The sequence below is a fragment of the Martes martes genome, assembly GCF_963455335.1.
Source record: "Martes martes genome assembly, chromosome: 3".
In the NCBI taxonomy this organism is placed as follows: Eukaryota; Metazoa; Chordata; class Mammalia; order Carnivora; family Mustelidae; genus Martes; species Martes martes.
In genome coordinates, this window is record NC_137890.1 from 187,983,277 (window position 1) to 188,004,411 (window position 21,135).

Sequence of the window (21,135 nt, forward strand, 5' to 3'; positions counted from 1 at the left end):
ATTGATGGGCATTTAAGTTCAAACACGTTTTAAAAGAACTTTTTTACTCCCCCCTCCCTACAAACTCCCTACATACATATGTATGTAATATACATACATATTTTATGTATATGTTGTCATATTTTACATTTTTTATTGATAAGTTTCTTAATTTTTTTTTTTTAAGATTTTTTATTCATTTACTTGAGAGCGAGAGAGAGAAAGGGAGTACAAGCTGAGGGGAAGGGTAGAAGAAGAGGGAGAAGCATGCTCCCAGCTGAGCAGAGAGCTTGACTAGGGGCTCTATCCCAGGACCCTGGGATCATGATCTGAGCCAAAGGAAGGTGCTTAACCAACTGAGCCACCCAGGTGCCCCAAGTTTCTTACTTCTATTGATGGCTCTTTTTTTTTTCCACTTAAAGTAATCCCTTTAACATTTCTTGTAAGACTGGTTTAGTGGTGATGAACTCCTTTAACTTTTGTCTGGGGGAAACTCTTTATCTCTCCTTCAATTCTGATTGATAACCTTGTTGCTTTTAAAATTCTCTCTTTATCTTTAACCTTGGACATTTTAATTATGTGCCATGGTGTGGACCTCCTTGGAGTCATCTTGTTTGGAACTCTCTGTGCTTCCTGATCTTAGATGTCTGTGTCCTTCCTTAGGGAAGTTTTCAGCTATTGTTTCTTCAAATGAATTTTCTGCCCCTTTCTCTGTCTTCTCCTTCTGTGACCCTTATAATACAAATGCTTGTTTGTTTGATGTCTGAGAGATCCCTTATCCTAGCCTCATTTAAAAAAAAAATCTTTTTTTCTTTTTGCTGTTCAGCTTGGGTCCTTTCTATGACCCTGTTTTCCAGATCATTGATCCATTCTTCTGCAATTGTTAATCTACTGTTGATTCCCTTTAGTATATTTTTCATTTCAGTTATTGTATTCAATTTTGATTTGTTCTTTTTTATGTTTTCTGTGTCTTTTTGAAGTTCTTACTACTCTTCTCTCCCCTCTGGTGAGCGACTTTATGATCATTACTTTAAACTCTCCACGAGGCATATTGCTTATCTTTGTTTCATTTAATTTTTAGGAGGGGGGTTGTCTTATTCTTTCATTGGGAGCATATACATCTGTCTCCCCATTTTGCTTGACCTGTTGTGTTTGTTGCTTTGAATTAGATGGAATAGCTATTTCTCCTAAACGTAAAAAGAATGATCTTTTGTATGGTTGTTCCCTGTGTGGACTGTTTGTGCCTGGTGGCACTGGCTGGCTGGAGTTCTGTCTGATGATGGGCTATGGGTTTGAGGTATTCTGTGTTGGGCTGCCCTGGTGGGATGAATGGAGCTGACATAGGCAAGGACTGGGGTGGTCCTGGGTCTCTTCATGCAGAGAGTCCTCTGGCAGATAGCTAAAACTGAAGTGGGTACAAGCCAGGTTGCCCAGATTGCTCGGGGTAGAGGCTGATCTGTTGGGGTGATTGGAGCTATGCAGGCTGGGGTATGTCCTGGGGCACTCCATGAAGGGAGCACCCTGATGGCATGGCTGGGGCCAAGGTGGAGAGCAGGCCAGAGTTCGCAGTGTGCCCCATGCATGTGGTGTCCTGGCAGGCTAGCTGGAACTGAGGTTGGCAAGGGCTAAGGGTTTTTGAAGTGCCCCACACTGATGCTGTTTTGGAAGGGAGGGCTGGAATGAAAGTAGGCATGAGCCAGTAGGTCCCTGAGTGCTCTGTGCTGGGGGTGCCCTAGCAAGTCATTTGAAACCAAGATGGTGTGGACTTGGAGTGTTTTGGGGTGGTGTGTATCTGTGTCACCTTGGCATGACAGCTGGAGCTCTAGTGAGCGCTGACCCGGGTGTCCCAGTGTGCACTGCACTGGAGCCGCCTTGGTGGGACGGCGAAGGCTGGTGTTGGTTAGGGGCCTGGGACTCACTGAGGTAGTAGACTGATGATGGCACCTGGACTTTGGTCCTGTCCACACTCTCAAGGTGGAAGGAGAATGTAAACCGTGGTGTTGCCAGCTCCTCTAACCCACTGCCATTGGGTGGAGTTCTAGAGCTGGCTCTTTTATATGCCTGCTGTTCTTTTAAACAATGGGTTGTTTTTGTTTTTTTCTGTGCCCCAGGGTATCTGGGGTTGGTGTGAGCTGGAGACTTGGTGCTCACGGAGGCAGCAGCCTGCCTACGGTGCTCAGACCCTGCTCCTGTCTATGGATGTGGAAGGTGAATATAAACGATGGTGCCGATCAGCCCCTTGAACTTGGAGAGCGTTCCAGCAGCTCCCTTGCTATTTGATGGACTCCTAAGGCTGGATCTTTTATGTTTTAGTTCTTTTAAACCATTTTTTTTTTTCCTGTGCCTCAGTGCATACAACAGTACCATTTCCCCTTCCCCCAGCCCCTGCAGCCTGCGGTGTTGGGAGTGCATGTTCCTTTCCTTACTGTGTCTCCATCTCAGTTGCCCATTCTCTGTGGCCTCTTTATCTTTTGTTGTGCAGCAGCTGTTCAGTCGGCCCTCAGTTCTTCTTCAGGAGGAGCTGCTCGGGAAATAGGTGTAAATTTGGTGTATCTATGGAGGAGAGGAGGTCAACTTCCTGTGCCACCATCTTGGACCAGAACTCTGTATCTGATCATTTTTAGCAATAGTAAGGCGGAGAGAATTGCCTTACATATTTCAAGACCTATTGTGAAGTTACAGTGATGTGACACAGTCTGTTTACAGACAAACATATATACCAATGGAATTAAAGGGACAAGATTGGATATGCACATATGTAATATAGGTATATTAAATACACCAACAATATGTGTGTGCCTGAGATGAAAAAAGTGTATGCAGGTATAGTAAAATGTATGCCATGTTTATTGGAACATGTTCTGTAAAAGAGAAACATTGGAAATAAGCTAAATGCCCACTTGCAAGACAAAGGAATGGATAAACTACATTATATCCAAATGGTAGAACACTATTCAACTGTGAAAATCAGTGAAGATGATATCCACATGGGAAGTGAGAAAACCACATCCTTGCATCCTGAAAAGTTTGAAAAGAATTCTCCTTTTGATGTAAGGGAAACTGGCTGGAACGCTACCGATAGAGATGGCAGTGAAGCCTGCTGGAAGTTGCCCCTGGATCAGCCACGTAACACAGGCCAGAAAGGCGCTCTGCTCAGGGGCAAGGAAGCTGACTGCTGGCAACAGCAGCGTGAGTGCAATGAGGGAAAGCACTGGAAACCGGAAGAAGAGTCCCTTTTTCTTACAGTGTCCCTTTTGAACCTGGAGCAAACTTTGCATTTGTTAAAATTGTCTTTAACTTTTTTCAGTAATGTTTTATAATTTCCATTATGCAAGTCTTAACACTTCTTAAATTTATTCCTCTTTTATCCTTTTTGATTCTATTGTAAATGATTTGCTAATTTCAATTTTGGATTGTTCATTGCTAGTGTCTAAAAATACGATTGATTTTTTTGTGCGTTGGTCTTATATCTAGTACTGGAATGTATTCCTTAGTTCTAATAATTTTTTGTGGATTCCTTTGACTTTCTGTACACAACATTATGCCATCTAATGAGTATGTTTTTAGAATATTTTGGATGATATGTACTTTATATTAGACACTGTGAAAGTTAGTTGAGTAAATCAATTGTAGCATTAACAGAGTGAACAGTTCTGTTTTTTGTTTTTATTTTTGTATTTTTTCATGCAGGGCAAATCAGCCGGCAAAGAAAAATCCAAGACAGCAGTCAGATTTTTACCACAGTTATCTACGGTAATTTACCAATACATTCTCATACTTTATTGCTTTGAGAAGGTTACTGAATTTCTGGGTTTAAATTCTCTGCTCCATTTCATTCTTTTCTGATGGACAGCATCCATGATATGCATATCTTGAGAAAAATAACCAGCTTGATAAAGGAATCATAAGTTACAAGTACTGGTTTGCAAAGAACACTCGAGTATTCTGAATAAAAGAATTGTGAAAATGGGCTAGCAGAAGCAATATTGGAATCAGGAAACGAGGCCTTGGGTTATAGCTTTGCCACTGATGACTCTGTGACAGTTGGTGAGTCATTTGCCTCTTTGAGCCCCAGTTTCTAAGTCTGAAAATGAGAAGAGTTGATTTAATGAACTTTGAGGAGATGCCTCTCCCAGCACTAACATGTGATTTCTTAGATCTTGGCATCCTTTGTCATTATTTTGACTTTAAATTATCATTGTTCAGTAGAAACAGCAGTTAATAGACATTTTTAGTTGATAAAGTGCTAGAAAAGTTAGATTTGACTGCAATAAAATTTCCTTTCTAGTAATTATATTGAGTTTAATGCCATCGAGTTATACTCTTGTGATTGCTGGAAGTTGAGTTTAAGTGGAGGTTCAGTGCAAACATTATTTGTTTGAAACATCTTTTAAAAACTCAGAATAAACTTTAAAATCTGGATTGCTTCATGCAGAGATGATTCCTAATAATTTGAAATAAAAGCTCTTTTCAGCTTAAAAAAATCTCGAATGAAATTTTGCAGGTGAATGTTCTTGAACATTTCAAAGTACATGTTAATTATGAACCTGTTTGTGTTGATAATGTCAAGATTATCATACCATGTTTTATAAAATAAAATCCGAGCATTTTTTTTAGTCCTGCAAAAATCTGTTTTTTAGTTTAAAGACAAAGATCTGAAATAGACATTTTCCCTTTAAAACTTCAACAAATTTTAAAACTGAAAAACAAATTGCCATTTGTTTTTTTATGTTACTAGTATAGAGGTTTGGAAATATCAACAAAATTTAAATTTACTTACTGAATAAATATTCAGTGGTTGAGATGAATAATCCTTCCTAGCCAGCGAGGCATACAATTGTCTAAAATGATTTTGTTGCCTGGTTTAAGCCATATGCTGTGTTCTTATTTGATTGTATCTTCGCTTTTTTCTTTGTATCCTTTGGAATTTTAGAAATAAAAAAATTATTAGACAATATTTTTAAATGATATTCTAAAAAACCCATCGAGTAACAAATATTGCCATCTGAATATTAAGTTTTGTGCTTAGATGACATTTTTCCAGCAGCAGTTAAGACCTAGAGTTGTTTTCATTACAGACCTTCATGCTTCTGGAGGTGATCCCTGTGCTTGAGATCAAGGGTGACTCAGCACTGGTGGTTCCCAGTGTCCGTGAACTGGTGACCAGGTTTTCATTCTTTCTCAACCCTAGCGGTCCCCCAAATGCTAAATCCTTTATGGAACAAGATGAGACTGGAAGAAGGGAAGGGCAGACAGAAGGATAGGAGAGCATTAATTTTTAAGTTGTTTGTTTTCCCGTGAAAGAAGAGCCTAAAAAAGGGATTCGTGTGTCCTTTATTTGGGAGGTGATCCCAGGAAGCAGAAATAAGAGATAGAGGAGAATGAAAGTAAGGAGAAGGAAAAGTCGGTCTGAGGATGTGTTAGCAAGTTCATTGCCACATTGGGTAAGTGGGGGGAGATCCTGTCCTCATCTTCTGAAGAGCTTTTCTGATGCTTCCTGAAATCACGCACCCGGTATGATGAGGGAGTAGTTGTTATCAATCGGCTCTTGTCCCACATTGGTGGTGGTTTCTCCTGAGGGTGTTAACTTTCACCCACTTCTGGTTACTTGTGTGTGTGTGTGTGTGTTTGCACACACATGTGCACGTGTGCACACATGCATGTGTACGGGTACGTGTGCAGAGGGGGCGACCTTGAGAGTCCCATTCTACGGAACTGGAGAAACCCCACAGCAGAAAGCAAAAGACATATTCTTGAGGTGAAGCACCGTCCTCCCCACATGAACTGAAGCCAGCCCAGAACCGTCCCGTCCAGCCGCGTGTGTAATCACAGGGGAAGCCGGAAGAGAATGGGAAAGGAGCTGAGGCACGAGGTTTGTCTGATAGAAGAGTCCGTGGAAATTCCTTAGGGCCAGTCTCACCGGAGAGCCGGAGAGGAGGGAAAGGGCAGTGTCTGGCCAGGTCATCCCTGGATAGGAAAGTGCTGACTTACTTCTTGTCCGCAAAAAATATGTAGATCTTGCTTGAAAATCCGCTCCTCTGATCTTATTGAAGAACGACCTTAGGTAGGTGGTATTCTGGCTTATGGGTGGCTGCTTTTATGGGTTCGCTAGGGAACCGCTCTATTAGACTCTATTAGACTCTATTAGACGCACGTTCCGCACCGCGGTGTGGGGAAACACGAGGCCCGCACGGCCGCCCCCGCGGGGTGCTGAGGTCACTGGTGCTGCGGGCTCAGCGTGCGGATCGGGCCGCACAGACGTCCCAGGTCCGGTGTGTGAGGGTTTGTGCAGGAGGCTCGGTGAGCAGGGTGTTCTGTACGTCTGTCCTGGTGCTGTACTGTAGACCGCACGTGAGTTCCCTCTGTGTCTCGGTGTGACAACTCTAGGTCACTTGGAACATACATTCCCACATTTCTTCCCTATTGTCTACAACCTCGTTTTTATCCCACCCTCATTCTTCCCAACGGGAAGCCTCCCACTTGGAGAGCACCCGGTGCACATTTTAGCTTGAAGATTTCATGCTCACGGTTCCCTCACAGCCCGTGGTTCACTGGGAACTGTAGAAAATATTTCTGCTCTAGCACGGGATGCGTGTGAACCATCCACCTAATCCGACGTTGTACTTTGGTAAATACTGTTTGAAGCTCATTGCAATTCTTTTTTTTTTTCCTTCTTTTTTAGCTATGCTTTTTCTCTTAGGACTTGGTTAACCAATTTTAATTTTTTCATGGACAAAATTAAAACTGAAGCCCATGTATCCAGTTCTGGAAGACTGACTTAGTTGGTTGAGATGGAGTGGAATGAGGGGCTGGGAGAGCAGGATAGACACAGGCACAGATTATATTTCAGACCGGATTCAAATAATAAAAGAATTGCCAAAAGGGTGTTACACATATTTAAAGAGATCACTTGCAATTGGTGTTAAAAAAGAAAATCTACACTTTTTTGACCTTGGTCCTGAAGAAAAAGCTGGACTGTAACAAGGAAATACTGAGAAGTATACTGGCAGGTCTGTTGGTTAGTCTGGTTAATACTGACATAACAGTCCCCCACGTTTTATTTATTTATTTATTTATTTATTTATTTTTAAAGATTTTATTTATTCATTTGACAGAGAGAGAGATCACGAGTAGGCAGAGAGGCAGACAGAGAGGGAGGCAGAGAGGGAGGGGGAAGCAGGCTCCTCACTGAGCAGGGAGCTTGACACGGGGCTCGATCCCAGGACCCTGGGATCATGACCTGAGCTGAAGGCAGAGGCTTTAACCCACTGAGCCACCCAGGCGCCCCATTCCCCTACATTTTAGAGACTTAACAGAGCTTGCCCTTACTCGCATGAAGTCTGACGTGGGCCGGGCAGTCCTCCTCCCGCTTCTGCCTATGCCAGTGAGTACATGGGGCCCCCTCGCTGCCGGTGGCAGGGGCAGGAGAGCACGGAGAAGACGCAGCAGCTCTTATGTGTCCTGTCAGGGCTCATATTTCGGGGGTCACAGGAGTCCTATGGCTACAGAGTAACTAAGAGAGGCTGGGGAACGAGGTAGTTTGGGGCATGTTGAGGAGGCTTTGAAAACCAAGGTGATGTAGCTTTAATAGGGAGATTTTAATAGGGAGATTTTGATGTTTCTGACCAAGGGAACAGTATGATTTAACTGTGTCCTAGGAAGGTTGTGGTGACTGGCAGTTCCCAGCATTTTCTCTAAATCAAGGCCAGTATCTTTTGTGGCCTAGATTATTTTAAAAAGCCACTAAACTCTTCTCACTGCTGCCCTTAGTCTCTTCCTCACACACCTTGTTTACTACTGCTGGGACCACTTATGAAATAACCCCCCGAATGGCCTTGCATGATAAAGAAGATAAAAATATGCTTTCTCACCCAAATGGAGATGACATTGAGAATGAAAGTCCTAAATATACTCGGGAAAGAGCTATACACAAGGACTGTCCCAGGAAACTGGGACTCAAGGTCCCCTCAGAGGAGACTAAAAGGGCTCTCTTGCCAACCAGGCCGGCCAGGCCCCAAACACTTGAGCTCCTTAAGACAGCAACACCCACTGCCCCAGCTGTCCCTCACCCTTGATTCGGTTCCTGCTCAAATCTAAGCCCTGTAAAGTGGCCTCACTATTCCGTGAAACCTAGCACATCTCTACCTTTGCCCTATCTCTTCACCCTGTTTTATTTCCCTCCATCATGCTTGTTCCTTCCTGTAGCGATCGCTGTCTGTACCCTCTGGAATGTAAGCTTGTGAGGGCTTGGGTTTTGGCCTGTCAGTGCCTACAGATCGGTGTGTCAGAGAGAACCCAGCACGTGGTAGGAATTCCGTAAATCATGGTGGAATGAGAGAATGGTTGTACTTTCTACTTTGGTTGGATCAAGTCCCTTTACCACTGACCCCAGTATCCTCTCCCAGGCCTGCTGTCCTAAATTAAGTCTCCAGGTCCTTGTTCATGAGGTTTCCTCTGTCTTCAGCAAGCCCATTGCTGTCCTTCTCTATGGAGATCCGACTATGCCTCCCGGCTTGGTTTTCATCCTTTCTCTTTTTTGAAACGTTCTGTCAATGCTGTGTTCATACCTTCTCCTGTCCTGGATATAAGCATATAGTTCTTTTTTTTTTTTTTTTTTTAAGATTTTATTCATTTGACAGAGAGATCACAAGCAGGCAGAGAGGCAGGCAGAGAGAGAGGGGGAAGCAGGCTCCCCGCCGAGCAGAGAGTCCGATGTTGGGCTCGATCCCAGGACCCTGAGACCACGACCCGAGCCGAAGGCAGAGGCCCAACCCACTGAGCCACCCAGGCGCCCAAGCATATAGTTCTTAATATTAACTGGCCTGTGTGCTTTGTAGGGGCAGAGAGTCCTATAAAAAGTCCTTATCTATACAATATGCACAAAAGCGGTATACTGTCTCAGAGTTGGAAAGGGAATGAAATGAGAAAATTCATGTCAAGTTCTTAAAGCAATATATAACACACACCATAATCAATGTAAAATATATTCTAATCACATTCTCTGTGTTTTGTACTAAGTCTGCAACATCTAGTATATATTTAATATATTCTTAAACATAAAAATATACTAAACACCTCTTTTTAGATGAGCCACATTTAAAGCTGTCGGTAGCTGCAGGTGGCTAGTAGATGCTGATTTGGACCACAGTTTTAAAGAATCGAGGAATGGCCCATGTAAGGAACAGCCACTCCCTCTAGGTCCAAGGGAGAGCACTCGAGGAAGGAACTTGGAAGACCCATCCCTTCCCCAAAGCTTAGATAAGGCTAGTTGGAGAGGGAGTGGCTGTGGCCCACTCAGGTGACAAAGACATTTGCAGAGATCCTGCAGGCTGGGAAGTGAGTAAAACACCTGCTTACGTGCTAAAAAGTGGGAAAGGAAGTCTCCCTTTGTGATGTAAGGGGAACTTGCTGGAAGGCTGCTTATAGGGACGGCAGTGAAACCTCCCGGAGGGTGTCTGCTGCAGGGTCGGCCCCATACCACAGGCTGGGAGGGCGCTGGGAGGGCGCTGGGAGGGCGCCCACAGGAAGGACGCTGACTTCTGGCAGCCACGCTGTGGGGCCACGGGGAAACCAGGAAGCAAAGCCCTTCTCTTTCAGTGTCCCTCTAGAACCCTCTAGAGCGCTGTGCCAGCTGGAGAAATGTTCATGGAGTCCTGCTCAGGAATCCCAAAGCAGGGTAAAAAGTAAAGATCTGCCGCCGAGAGGCAATGAATGAGTTGCCCAAGCAGGACTCTGTCCTCCTCAACTGTGCTCCCTCTTTCGTAGACGAAGTTCCTACCAGGTCCTTGTCCTCTCCTCAGAGGAGATAGCAACACTTTGCTCTGAAAAGTACAAGTGTTCCTTGTGGTGACTTGAGGGCGCATTAGCCTGAATCGTTGTTACCTTAGGAAGCGGAACATCACCGTTGTTGACAGAACAAAATGGTTTCAGGGATAGAGAAGGGTGGGAGAGCCAGGTAAGGCCTGCACACCAACCGGGTTCAGATAAATTCCCCAGAGCAGATGGGATGGATAAAAAGTTTTGCACACTTTTTAAAGCTTTCTGAGTCTTGTGGGATGCCACATTCCTTTCTTTCCTTGCTACAAAGGAAGTCCTTCGAAGGCCTCTGTGGACAAATGTGAGACTAGTACCGTAGGTCTTTGAGGGTTTGGGGTAACGTCTTACTGTGTAGTGACCGTCTGTACAAGTGCTTGAGTGAATCAGTTGTGATGTAAAGAGTCAACAATTTTTCTCCTATTTTCTTGCAGGATAAGACAGGCAGCAAAGAAAAATCCAAGACATCAGCAAGAGTTTTACCCCAGTTGGCTACGGTAATTCACCTGTATTCTCTCAGTGGATCTTTGCCCTTTTGAAAATGTGGTTTCAGACTTGTAAATAAGTAACTGAACATCTGATTTTGAATTTTGTGCTCCATTTGATTATTTTCTGATGGAGAAATTCTATAAGATGCACATAGTAGGAAAAAGAACAATCTTAAAGTAACTTGTAAGCCAGCACTTCCTAGTATGTCCAGAGTATTTTAATGTTCTGGATAAAGGAATTTTCAGGATGGACCAATGGCAAGATTATCAGTGTTGGAGAAAGGAGAGGAGGCCTCAGCTTCCAGCTTTGTCCCTCATGACTTTAGGATCTGAAAGGGCCATTTATCAATCTGAGCTGCACCTTCCGAGTTTAAAAATGAGTTTCTTTGGGCTCTATCTCTCAGCACTGAAATGCTAGGCCACAGAAGAGTCCTCTGATCTTGGTATCCTTTCTAGAAATTATTATGATTATAAATTCTCATTGTTCTATGGTAGAGGCAGTTCATAGGCATTTTCAGTTGGTAAGTGCTGGATACGATATACTTTACTGTAATAAATTTTACCAATAATCCTAATAGTAATTATGTTGAGCATTATGCCATTGAATTGTGCTCTTGTGACTCATCGAAGTGAAATTTAAGTAGAAGTTCAGTGCAAACGTTATTTTTTTAAACTGTGATAAAATATACCTAACATAAAATTACCATTTTAACTATTTTTAATTGAATCACAATTTAGTGGCATTAAGTACACTCATATCGTTGTACAATTCTCACCACCATCCATCTCCGGAATTCTTTTCATCTTTGCAAACTCGAGCTCAGTCCCCCTTAAACAGTATGTCTCCATTCTCCCATATGTCCTCTAGCCCATGGTGGCTGGCCTTCTGTTTTCCATAAGGGGCTACTCTAGCTACCTCTAGTAAGTGGAACCATACAACATTTGTCCTGTGATGCCTGGCTTATTTTACTTAGCATAATGTTTTCAAGGTTTATCTAAAGCATTATTTTTTGAAAGATAATTTAAAAGCTCCAAACAAGTATAAAACTGAAGTTGTGTGGCTTTTTCTAAAAAGATTCCTAATAATTTAAAATGGATGACAATTTTTCCCTCGGAAAACCTGAGCTAATATTCTTAAGTGAATTTCCTTGAACATTACAAAATACAAATTTTAATTAAAAATCTGTTTAAATGGGGGCACCTAGTTGGCTCAGTCGGTTAACCGTCTGCCTTTGGCTCAGGGCATGATCCCAGGTCCTGTGATCAAGGCCCCCATTGGGCTCCCCCACCCACTTGGGCCCTCTGGCTCTCTATTTCTGTCAAATAAATAAATAAAATCTTTAAAAAATATATGTTTATGTGGATAATACCAGTTTATCATGCCAAGTTCTGAGAAATGGAGCCATAGAATGTTTCTCTAGTTCTACAAAATCAATTGTAAGTTTTCTAGTTTAAAAGATACGACTTGAAATAAAATAGACATTTTCTTTTGAAAACTTAACAAATTTTAAAACTGGAAAAAATAACAATTGTGCTTGGTTTATTGTGTCTTGTTGGTATATGGGTTTAGAAATATAAACCTAAATTTTCTTATTTACCATTCTGTGACCAAGTTGTAGAATAATCCTTTCCTGTCGGTGGCATCTAATACTCTAAAATCCTTCTGTTGGGGCTTTAAACCTGGTTTTATGTTCATATGTATCTTAATTTTTTTCAGCATTCTTTGAGTTTTATGTGTTATGCAAGAAATATTATTTTAAGGAGCTGTTTTAAAAATCCATCGATTAAAAATAGCGAGGTATTTTCATCTGAGAATTAAGGTTTGCACTTAGGTGACTTTTTTCCAGCAGTAGTTTACATCTAGAGTGATTTTCACTACAGACCTTCATGCTTCTGGAGGTGATCCCTGTAGTTGAAATCAAGGGTGACTTGGCACTGGAGGTCGCAGCCAGTGACCTGATTCTCACCCTTTCTGTACAGCTCACTTGAAGCGCTCCCACAAGTCCTAAATCCTTTATGGAGCAAGATGAGAGTGTAGAAATGGAAGGGCAGACCGAAGGTTGGAAGAGCATGGATTTTTAAGTTGTCTTAGCTTGTTTTCCTGCAGAAGAAGAGACTGAAATGAGGACTTGCATACAGTAAGTTTATTTGAGTGAAAGAGGAGTAAAAGACTGGAGAGAGTAAAACCACGAAGAGAAGCCAGTGCACAAGTATCAGCTGTGAAAGGAGGACACAGACTCAGAGATCAGGAAAATGTAATATTACTTTAAGATCCACCCATCTGCCCTGGGGTGCAGCCATGGGGCGCTGGGCTCAGCAGGGAGGCTGTTTCTCCTTTTCCCTCTCCCTCTGTGGTCTCTCTCGCTTTCACTCTCAAATAAATAAAGTCTCTAAAAAAATCAGGAGAAATAAAATCTACGCATCTGGGTTTATTGAAGAGTCATAGGTCCCAGGAGCAGTGGGTCTGTGTTCTGGTGTTAGAATACTTTTCCTGGGCGAATTTTTGTTGTCTTTTTAGAGGACATAGGTATTTTCCTGTTTTGCTGCAGTCCCCACCACCCTCTATTGTTTTCAGCACTGAAGCTGAATGCCAGCTAGCTATCATCCCTAGTCTTCCTCCCTCTTGTGTGATATCTGCCGGCTCTTGTAAGTACAAGAATGTATGAACCCTGCCTTAAGCTGTGCAATACCTTTGTGAGCGGCCAGAGAAATCTAGAGCTGCTTAGAGCCGTGAGAACAGAAAGATCTTTTGGAGCTGGAATGCAGAGAAGCTCATTAGCATTGGAGACCAGCAGCGTGTTCCTCTCATTAAAATGGAAGGCTTTAAAACCACTTGCCAATATTTGGGGGTGAGTAGGCTCTTTGGAATGAACACCCCAGTGTTGGGTAACAGATGCCCACATCCAACTAGCAGCAGAGACTTTGGTAATATCTCACAAATGTCACACACCGCAGCCGTTCACAGGAGTAAGTTTTCCTGCTGAGTGTGCCTTTCCAGATGTCCTGATTTGTTTGAGAAAATGTGTTCATAAACACTCATGAGTTTCATGAAAAAAAGGTTTTTTTCCCCCTGATCCTGTTTTATTAATGCTATTTAAATTTCACGTTTCAGGTGAGTACAAAGCCCCAGTGGCAGCAGGCAGCTCCATCATTCCATTTGAATGTAAAACAGGACGATGATATTCCAGAACCATTTAGTGTTAAAAACGAACAGTCATATGGTAAGAAGTTCATTCCAACTTAGATTTAGAGAAATTTTCAAGAGGAAAAAAAAAAATCATTACAACATTTAGTTGAGAGTAGTGAAATTGTAAAACTGAAATGACATTTATATCAAGTAGAAAAATGTATCCCAAATGTTTTCCCTCATAAAATAATTAATTCTAGTTCTTAATTATCTCAAGCTGTTGTAAAGGCTATAAAAGGTGATATTTTCAGAATTGGGGGCATTTATATTAAAACTTTGATTTATGGTGAGAATTCTCTACAACAGACTTAGAAGTTTTTTTGTAAGAAGAATTTTAATAAGTTGCAAATATTGCTTCCGAATTAGTCATTTTAATATTTTTTACTTTTTATTTTTTTGACTCATCAAATTGATTACATTGAATATTAACTTTTTTTTCATCATGGTTCTTTAAATTTTCTGACATAGTTTTGTGGTCTGTTTTTAATAATAGTTTTAATCTTCATTTTAGGAAGGCTCTATGCAAATTAATTGAAAATTAGGGTTTAGTAGCATGTTAATCAAAATATAAATTAAATTAATTAAATAGTCTTGAAATAATCAGAAGTTTCTAGTATGATGATATAAAACAAGAGTAGTTTAACTTCTTAATACAAGAAAATTAATTGTACCCATGCTTACTCGAGAACTTAGAGTGTGTAGTGTTTTCTTGAAAGGTGCTTTAGCATTTTATTCCAACCACCCACATGGTTTAGTTTAATTCTGAGAGAACTAACTCATGCTTTTTTTTTTTTCTTTTTTAATTGAAGCTGAGTACCGGGAACACTTTGGAAAAAAGGGCAAAACAGTGGACCAAACTGAGGACAGTTACGCTGGACCGTCTACTACTAAAACCAAGAACAAATCTCTACATAAAGAACGAGAAAACTTTAGAAGCACGCTTGTTAATGTTATTATGTGAGTTGCGTAAGCTGACCAGTGTGCGTGACCCTCGTGAGAGCACCGGGGAACTTTCTGTCTAAAAGTATACAAGTTCTGTGCCTCTCTAAGAATGCCTTAAAGCCTTGTTGGAGTGAGGTCATGCAAATAAGGAATGAAATCTGGAGCTTCACCCTGTTACGGGTGTCCCTCTTTGAAATACCATGAGCTGAAGGGGTGCTGGTGTGAATTCTGAGGTTGGCTGGGAGAGCACAATGTCTGGGAGTTGTGGTTGTGACGACTGTGGTTGGTGGAAGGGTATGGGGCAGTTTTTTCCTTCTCCCCAACTCACCAGCTCAGGTGATCTAGCAGCTTCTCTGGCATTGGGGGGCCTCCTCGTCTTAAAAAAAAAAAGGAACTGGGGTGAAGCCATCAGCAGTGTGAGCAGGGCCGGGCTTGCCTGGTGTGAGCTGGACGTCCAGTTATGAAGAGCAGAGCAGACACAAGTCACTAACTCCTCCTCACTCTTTCCTCACTGCCGCATGCTAGGTGGTTGGTACGTTCTTTCTTTATGACTCTCGAGGCCCACACATGGCTATTTGTGGACATAATTTCATGGCCTGGTGCATTAAGTAACTCACTCACAGAACCCGGTCTTCCAGTCCCCATGTGGGGGTTTACGGACCCCATGGTCTTGAAGGGAGTACAGTGGGTGCTCTGTGCTTACAAAGGGCAAGGCGATTTGGGGGGAGCCCTGTGCAGCTGGATTGTGGGTGCCTCTGCTAGAGGGTTTGGAGTTTGCCTTTCCTGGTCTCCACTAGAATCTTACTAGCTTGGCTCACTTTTTTCGCTTTTTTTTGTTGAAGCACTCTCACAGCCCACAAACAATGTAAAATCAAAGCCCAAAGCTGTGGACCAGGTAGGCTCTAATTACAGTCTTTGAAGCAACTTCTTCTCTACCCAGAAATCTGGTTAAGACAGGTGATCTTTCTTGACACAACTTCCCGTGCCTGTCATTTCTGGTCGTTTTCTGGGTGAAGATAGAGCCCATCTTGGGTTTTAGCATCACACAGTGTTCTCTTTGAATTCTCCGTTTCACTCAGTCCTACTCAGAACCTGTTCTCCCGATTCATAGGGTCATTAAAGGCTATGGCCCCGGGCCCCAGAAGGGTAGCCATAGCCTCGGGCTGTTGCTGATTGCCATTCCATTTTTTTTTTTTTTAAAACTCCTGAGTATTTCCTTTCTTTTTGTGAGCTCAGCTATGCGTTCTAAAGGAATGTGTCTTATTCTGGTATTTATAGAATGGTATTGGTTTTTCACATTATCTTTGTTCTTGTGTTATAAGACATCCAGTCTCTTTTTAGGCATTTTATGTCATTTTTTAGTTATCCCTTTTATAAACAGGATGTGGATGGACATATGAAATTCAATCTTAAGAGTTTCTGTACTTTAATAGTACATCCAATCTCATTTATAGTTGTTGGTATTTCTTATGTATGTGTGCTTTACCAATTTATTTTACACTTCCTATTTACTTTATGTTGCCTTTACTTCGTTTTTCTTTTTTTTTTGCTTTCTATTGAATTGAATTTTCTCTTCTCCCTTTCTATTGGCCTAAAAGCTATCACATATCTCTATTCTTTCAGTGGTTACCATAATATTTAAAGCCACCTATTATAATTTATTCTTTTTAAAGTTTAAAATTCAATTTTTATCAGTCTTCTCCTGAATAACACAAAGGGGTCTTGGACTGCTCTCACTTAGTTCTAAACTTTCCTTTGCATTTTCAGTGTGATCATTTGTTGTTTTATTTCTACCAATATTTCTATAATATTTTTATTCTACTGAGTCCTTAAATTCCCCACAATTTTTTTTCTTAAGTTAACACTTGTGGTCACTAATGTGTTTTCTAATTCTTCAGAAAATTGTTTTGCATTGAAGTTTTCACTTCTGAGTGCTTTTTTTTTTCTTCTGAAGTTCACCCCCCTGTGGTTGTTTCAGTGAGGATCTATGAGGCGTAAAGTTGAGATTTTTCATCTCTGTAAAGTTCTGTGTTTTGTCCTTACTCTTGAATTAATGGCTAAGCTGGCTACAAAACTAAATGATAATCTTAATTTTTACCTTATATCTGAAAACATTAGATTGAAAAATATTGGGAGCATTATTTTTTGGCATGTGCTATTTCCCCCCAGTTTTATTAAGGTATTACTGACAAAACAACTTTTTTTTAAGATTTTATTTATTTATTTGACAGTGAGAGAGAGCGTGAGAGAGCACAAGTAGGGGGAGGGGCAGAAGGAGAGGGAGAAGCAGACTCCCTGCTGGGCGGGGAGCCTGATGCAGGACTTGATCCCAGGACTCCGGGATCATGACCTGAGCTGAAGGCAGATGCTTAACCAACTGAGCCACCCAGGCGCCCTGACAAATAAAATTAGGACATATTTAAAGTTTACAATGTGAGAGTATATGTATATGTTGTAAAAGTATTCCCACAGTCAAGTTAATTAACACATCCTTCACCTCACATCTTCAGCACTTTTTTTTTTTTGTAAGAATGTGTAGGTTCTACTCTCTTAGCAAATTTCAACCATACAGTATAGTACTTTCAACTGTAACCACCATGGCATGTATTACTGTTGATGAGAAGCCTTTGTCACTCTAGTTGTCATTATTTTATTTGCAATTTATATTTATACTCTGTCACCTCTTTTTTTTTCCCCTGAACATTTTGTTTTCATAGCCTTCTCGATAGGCTTAAAAACAGCTTTACTGAGCTATAGTTTACATACCACTAAATTAATCCAGGTTAAATGTACAATTGAATGAATTTCAGTAAATTTCTATGGCTATGCAACCTTAACCAAAATCTAGGTTTAGAATACTTTTATCATCTGTTAAAAATTATTCCCATTTCAACTAATTCTCTCTGCCACTGGTTGCCCCAGACAATCATTGATCTGTTTTTTTTTTTATTGTTTTATCTTTTCTAAAATTTCATATAAATGGAATCCTACAATATGTATGCTTTTAAAATCCTTTCATTTTGTTTATTGTTTCTGGTTTGGGACTATTTGAAAATGCTGTATGAACATTTGAACGCAAGTCTTTTTGTAGATATGTGTTTTCATTCTCCTGGGTAGATGCCAAAGTGTAGAAATGCTCAATTGTATAGTAGGATATGTTTAATTTTCAAAGACTTTGCTAAACTGTTTCCAAGTGGCTATGCCATTTTACATTCCCATAAGCAGTGTAAGAAGAGGTTTCTAGTTTTTCAACAACCTTGCGCACACTTTGGTTAGAATAGGCAAAACAAAACAAAAACCATTCAAGTAGATGTGTTATTTTATCTTATTATGGCTTTAAGTTGTATATCCCTAATGACTAATGATGATAAGTGTCTTTTCTGGTGGGTGGTTGACATTCATATAATTTCTTTGAAATGTCTAAGTCTTTTGCCCATCTTTAAATTGGGTTATCTTTTTGTTAATACATTCTAAGAGTTCTTGATATATTTCCTTTACAAGTCTTTTATCAGATCTATCATTTGCAAATATTTTCTTCCAGTCTGTGGCTTATCTCTTCATTTTTGTAATGGTATTTTTTGGAAAGTAGAAGCTTTCAATTTTAAGGAAGCTCAATTTATCAATTTTTTCTCTTGTTGATGCTTTTGGAGTCCTATCTAAGAATCCTTTCCTATCACAAGATTTTCTCCCATGTTTTCTTAGAAGGTTATAGTTTTAGCTCTTATATTTAGGTATATGATTTAGTTTAATGGCATGTCTATAGTATGAGGTAAGGTTGAGGTTTGATTTTTTTTCCATATAGAGAGCCAAATGTTTCAGCCTCCTTTGTTGAAAAGACTATTCCCACTGAATTACCTTGACACATTTGTTAAAAACCATTTGACCATGTAAGGGGTCTATTTCTGTTTCCCTGGTCTACATGTTCATCTTAACATCACTACCATGCTGTCTTGATCACTTGAGCCTTATAGTCAAGTTTGAAATTAGTTTAAATCCACAACATTTATCATCCATTTCCAAAATTGTTTTGGTTATCATGAGTATTTTTCATTTTCATACGTATTTAAAGACTAGCTTACCAGTTTCTGGGGGAGAAAAAAAACAACCTAGGATTTAGTAGCCAATTGCTTTGAATCTGTAGGCCAATTTTGGGATAATTGTCAATAATATTGAGTCTTCTGGCCCATAAACATGTTATTTCTCTTCATTTGTTTATTTTTTCTTTGATTGTTCTTAGCAGTGTCTTATATTTTAATGTATGTTTTTAAAAAATCTCCTTTTAAAAAACATCCCAAGTATTTTTTGCTGTGAATGGAATTATTTAATTTTCTGATCGTTCTTTGCCAGTATGTAGAAAAATCAATTGATTTTTACTTAAATGTCTCACATCCTAAGACCTCACTAAAACTTGCTTACCAGTTCTGCAGCTTTTTAAAAGCTTCCATGGAAATCCCTGTGTATACAATTATGTTGTCTACAAATATAGTTTTACTTCATTTCTGATGCCTTTCTTTTTTCTCACTTCTCATTTTGCACTGATTAGGTTCTTCAGTATATTGTTGAATAGAATTGGTGATAGTCGACTTCGCAGTCTTAGTGGAAAACATTCAGTCTTTCACATTTATGTAGAGGTTAGGCTGTAAGTTTTTAAGATAACCTTTATCAGGCTGAAAAAGATATCTTCTTTTCCTGGTTGGCTGAGAGATGTTAGTTATCATAAAATGAGTGCTGGATTTTTGTCGAATGCTTTTTCAGGGTCCATCGAAATAAGAATTTGGTTTTTATCCTTTAATGTTTTCATATAGTATATTACATTAACTGCTTTTCATGTTAAAGCTTGCATTCCTTTCACTTAGTCATTATGTATAGTCTTTTTTGTGTGTTGCTGGATTTGATCAGCTGATATTTTGTTAAGAATTTTCAGGTCTAGGGCGCCTGGGTGGCTCAGTGGGTTAAAGCCTCTGCCTTCGGCTCAGGTCATGATCTCAGGGTCCTGGGATTGAGCCCCACATCGGGCTCTCTGCTCGGCGGGGAGCCTGTATCCCTTCCTCTCTCTGCCTGCCTCTCTGCCTACTTGTGATCTCTGTCTGTCAAATAAATTAAAAAAAAAATAAAAAATAAAGTAGTCTCTGTGCCTAGCATGAAGCCCAGTGTGGGGCTTGAATGGACAACCCTGAAATGAAGACCTGAACTAAGAACAAGAGCTCGGTGCTTAACTGACTGAGATACCCAGAGGTCCCTGGATAGACTTTTTGAAGCCATCTGAACCTGATGCTTTCTTTGTGGGAAGATTATTATCTACAAATTCAATTAGTTAACTTGATAGGTATCTATTCAGATTTTCTTTCTTCTTGAGTCAACTTTGGTGTTTTTGCTTTTTAGGAATCTCTTTTCACTTAAGTTGTCTAATTTGCTGGCATAAAGTTCAGATAACTTCCTTATTTTCAGCCATTCCACTAATTTTATTTTTAGTACCTGCTAGACTACAAGACCAGGATCTCCTAGGCACATTGGTTACTCTCCTGCATGAATGATGGGCCATGTGTTTTCAACCCCATTTTATCTGTCCTCTCTCTTCTTTTCATGTTTCAAAAATTTGTTGAAATATCTCCTCAGCTGATGACTCTCTAGTCTCTTTACAATGTTGGTTAAAATTACTACCATGTTCACAAGGAAACTTGAAAAAAGGGATGTTTTTGCTACCGTCTTGACTCAAAATCACTATTGATTTAATAAAGAGAAAATCAATATAGTTTTTTCATTTTCAGGAAATAAGGTACACCATATTTTCTCTTTAGTCAGGTAAAATGTCTCCTAGATTGCTTTATTTCTGAAAGGAATATTGTTCTGCTGGAAAGAGCGTGGCAGTTTGGAAGTACATATGGATGGGCAAATCCTTATTTTTTGTACTTAGTGAACTACATGACAAAGAGGAAGTTACTGAATCTGAAATTCAGTTTCTCATCTGTGAAGTGGGAATAATTTCTCCGTCTCATTCTAACAATAGGTGTGAGGATTAGAGATAATGTATGTGAAACTATTGAGGGGCTAACTAGGTGATCAATAAAAAAGGTTTTTATTATTACTGTTTCCAGCAAGTAGAATCTTTGCCTGTAGCCAGAGAATGACTGAATCCTTGAGTTTTAAAGCTGAAAGGATCTTCGTGATGATTGCAAAAACTTCCGCAGCTGCCCCCATAGCCCCCAACCTTCTCCCTCCTCCCCTTTCTTGACCGTGCTGCACTCTTTCAGGCATTACTCATATGGAGGATGAGGCTTGTTATATTCTCCAGGTTTAGCAAGGTAAATAACATGGGCATTTCTGCCATTAAAAAACATCAACAACCCAGTTATTGGGGTCATACACTTTAGGGTGGCAGAATCTGTATGCAGGTGTCCTGATTCCTGAGATCCCTTACTGTCCCATTAGTAACGCTTTACAATCAAAATAACGAGAAGGCTACTTTTGTAGTTAGAATAGTCAGCCCTTCTCATTCCAACTACAGAATACCTTGAAGATCTTCCACTGATGCTTTTATATTCGTTTTCCCTCATTTTATACACATTGATGGAGCACCTACTATGTACTGAATTAAACTGAGACATTACCTGAGACATTGCATTGGCTCCTTTCTCTTCCATATAATGGAAACGAATGTGAAGTTCACAAAATATTTGATTCCTGGATTTGCGAAAGACAAAATAATTTAGAAGATGCATCCTGGCA

The 21,135-nt window shown here is 40.3% G+C and overlaps 1 protein-coding gene across 1 annotated transcript in view; it reads left to right on the plus strand.

Moving 5' to 3' along the window:
• Nucleotides 1–2,918: 2,918 nt before the first annotated feature.
• DNAH7 (dynein axonemal heavy chain 7) overlaps nucleotides 2,919–21,135 on the plus strand; it is a gene marked incomplete at its 5' end in the record, with an annotated part of 250,182 nt that continues 231,965 nt past the window's right edge. The window contains 5 exons of the mRNA XM_080799459.1: nucleotides 2,919–3,224; nucleotides 3,670–3,732; nucleotides 10,227–10,289; nucleotides 13,393–13,501; nucleotides 14,277–14,424. Coding sequence (XP_080655585.1) covers nucleotides 2,919–3,224; nucleotides 3,670–3,732; nucleotides 10,227–10,289; nucleotides 13,393–13,501; nucleotides 14,277–14,424 — 689 coding nt within the window. The remainder of the gene's footprint in view (nucleotides 3,225–3,669; nucleotides 3,733–10,226; nucleotides 10,290–13,392; nucleotides 13,502–14,276; nucleotides 14,425–21,135) is intronic.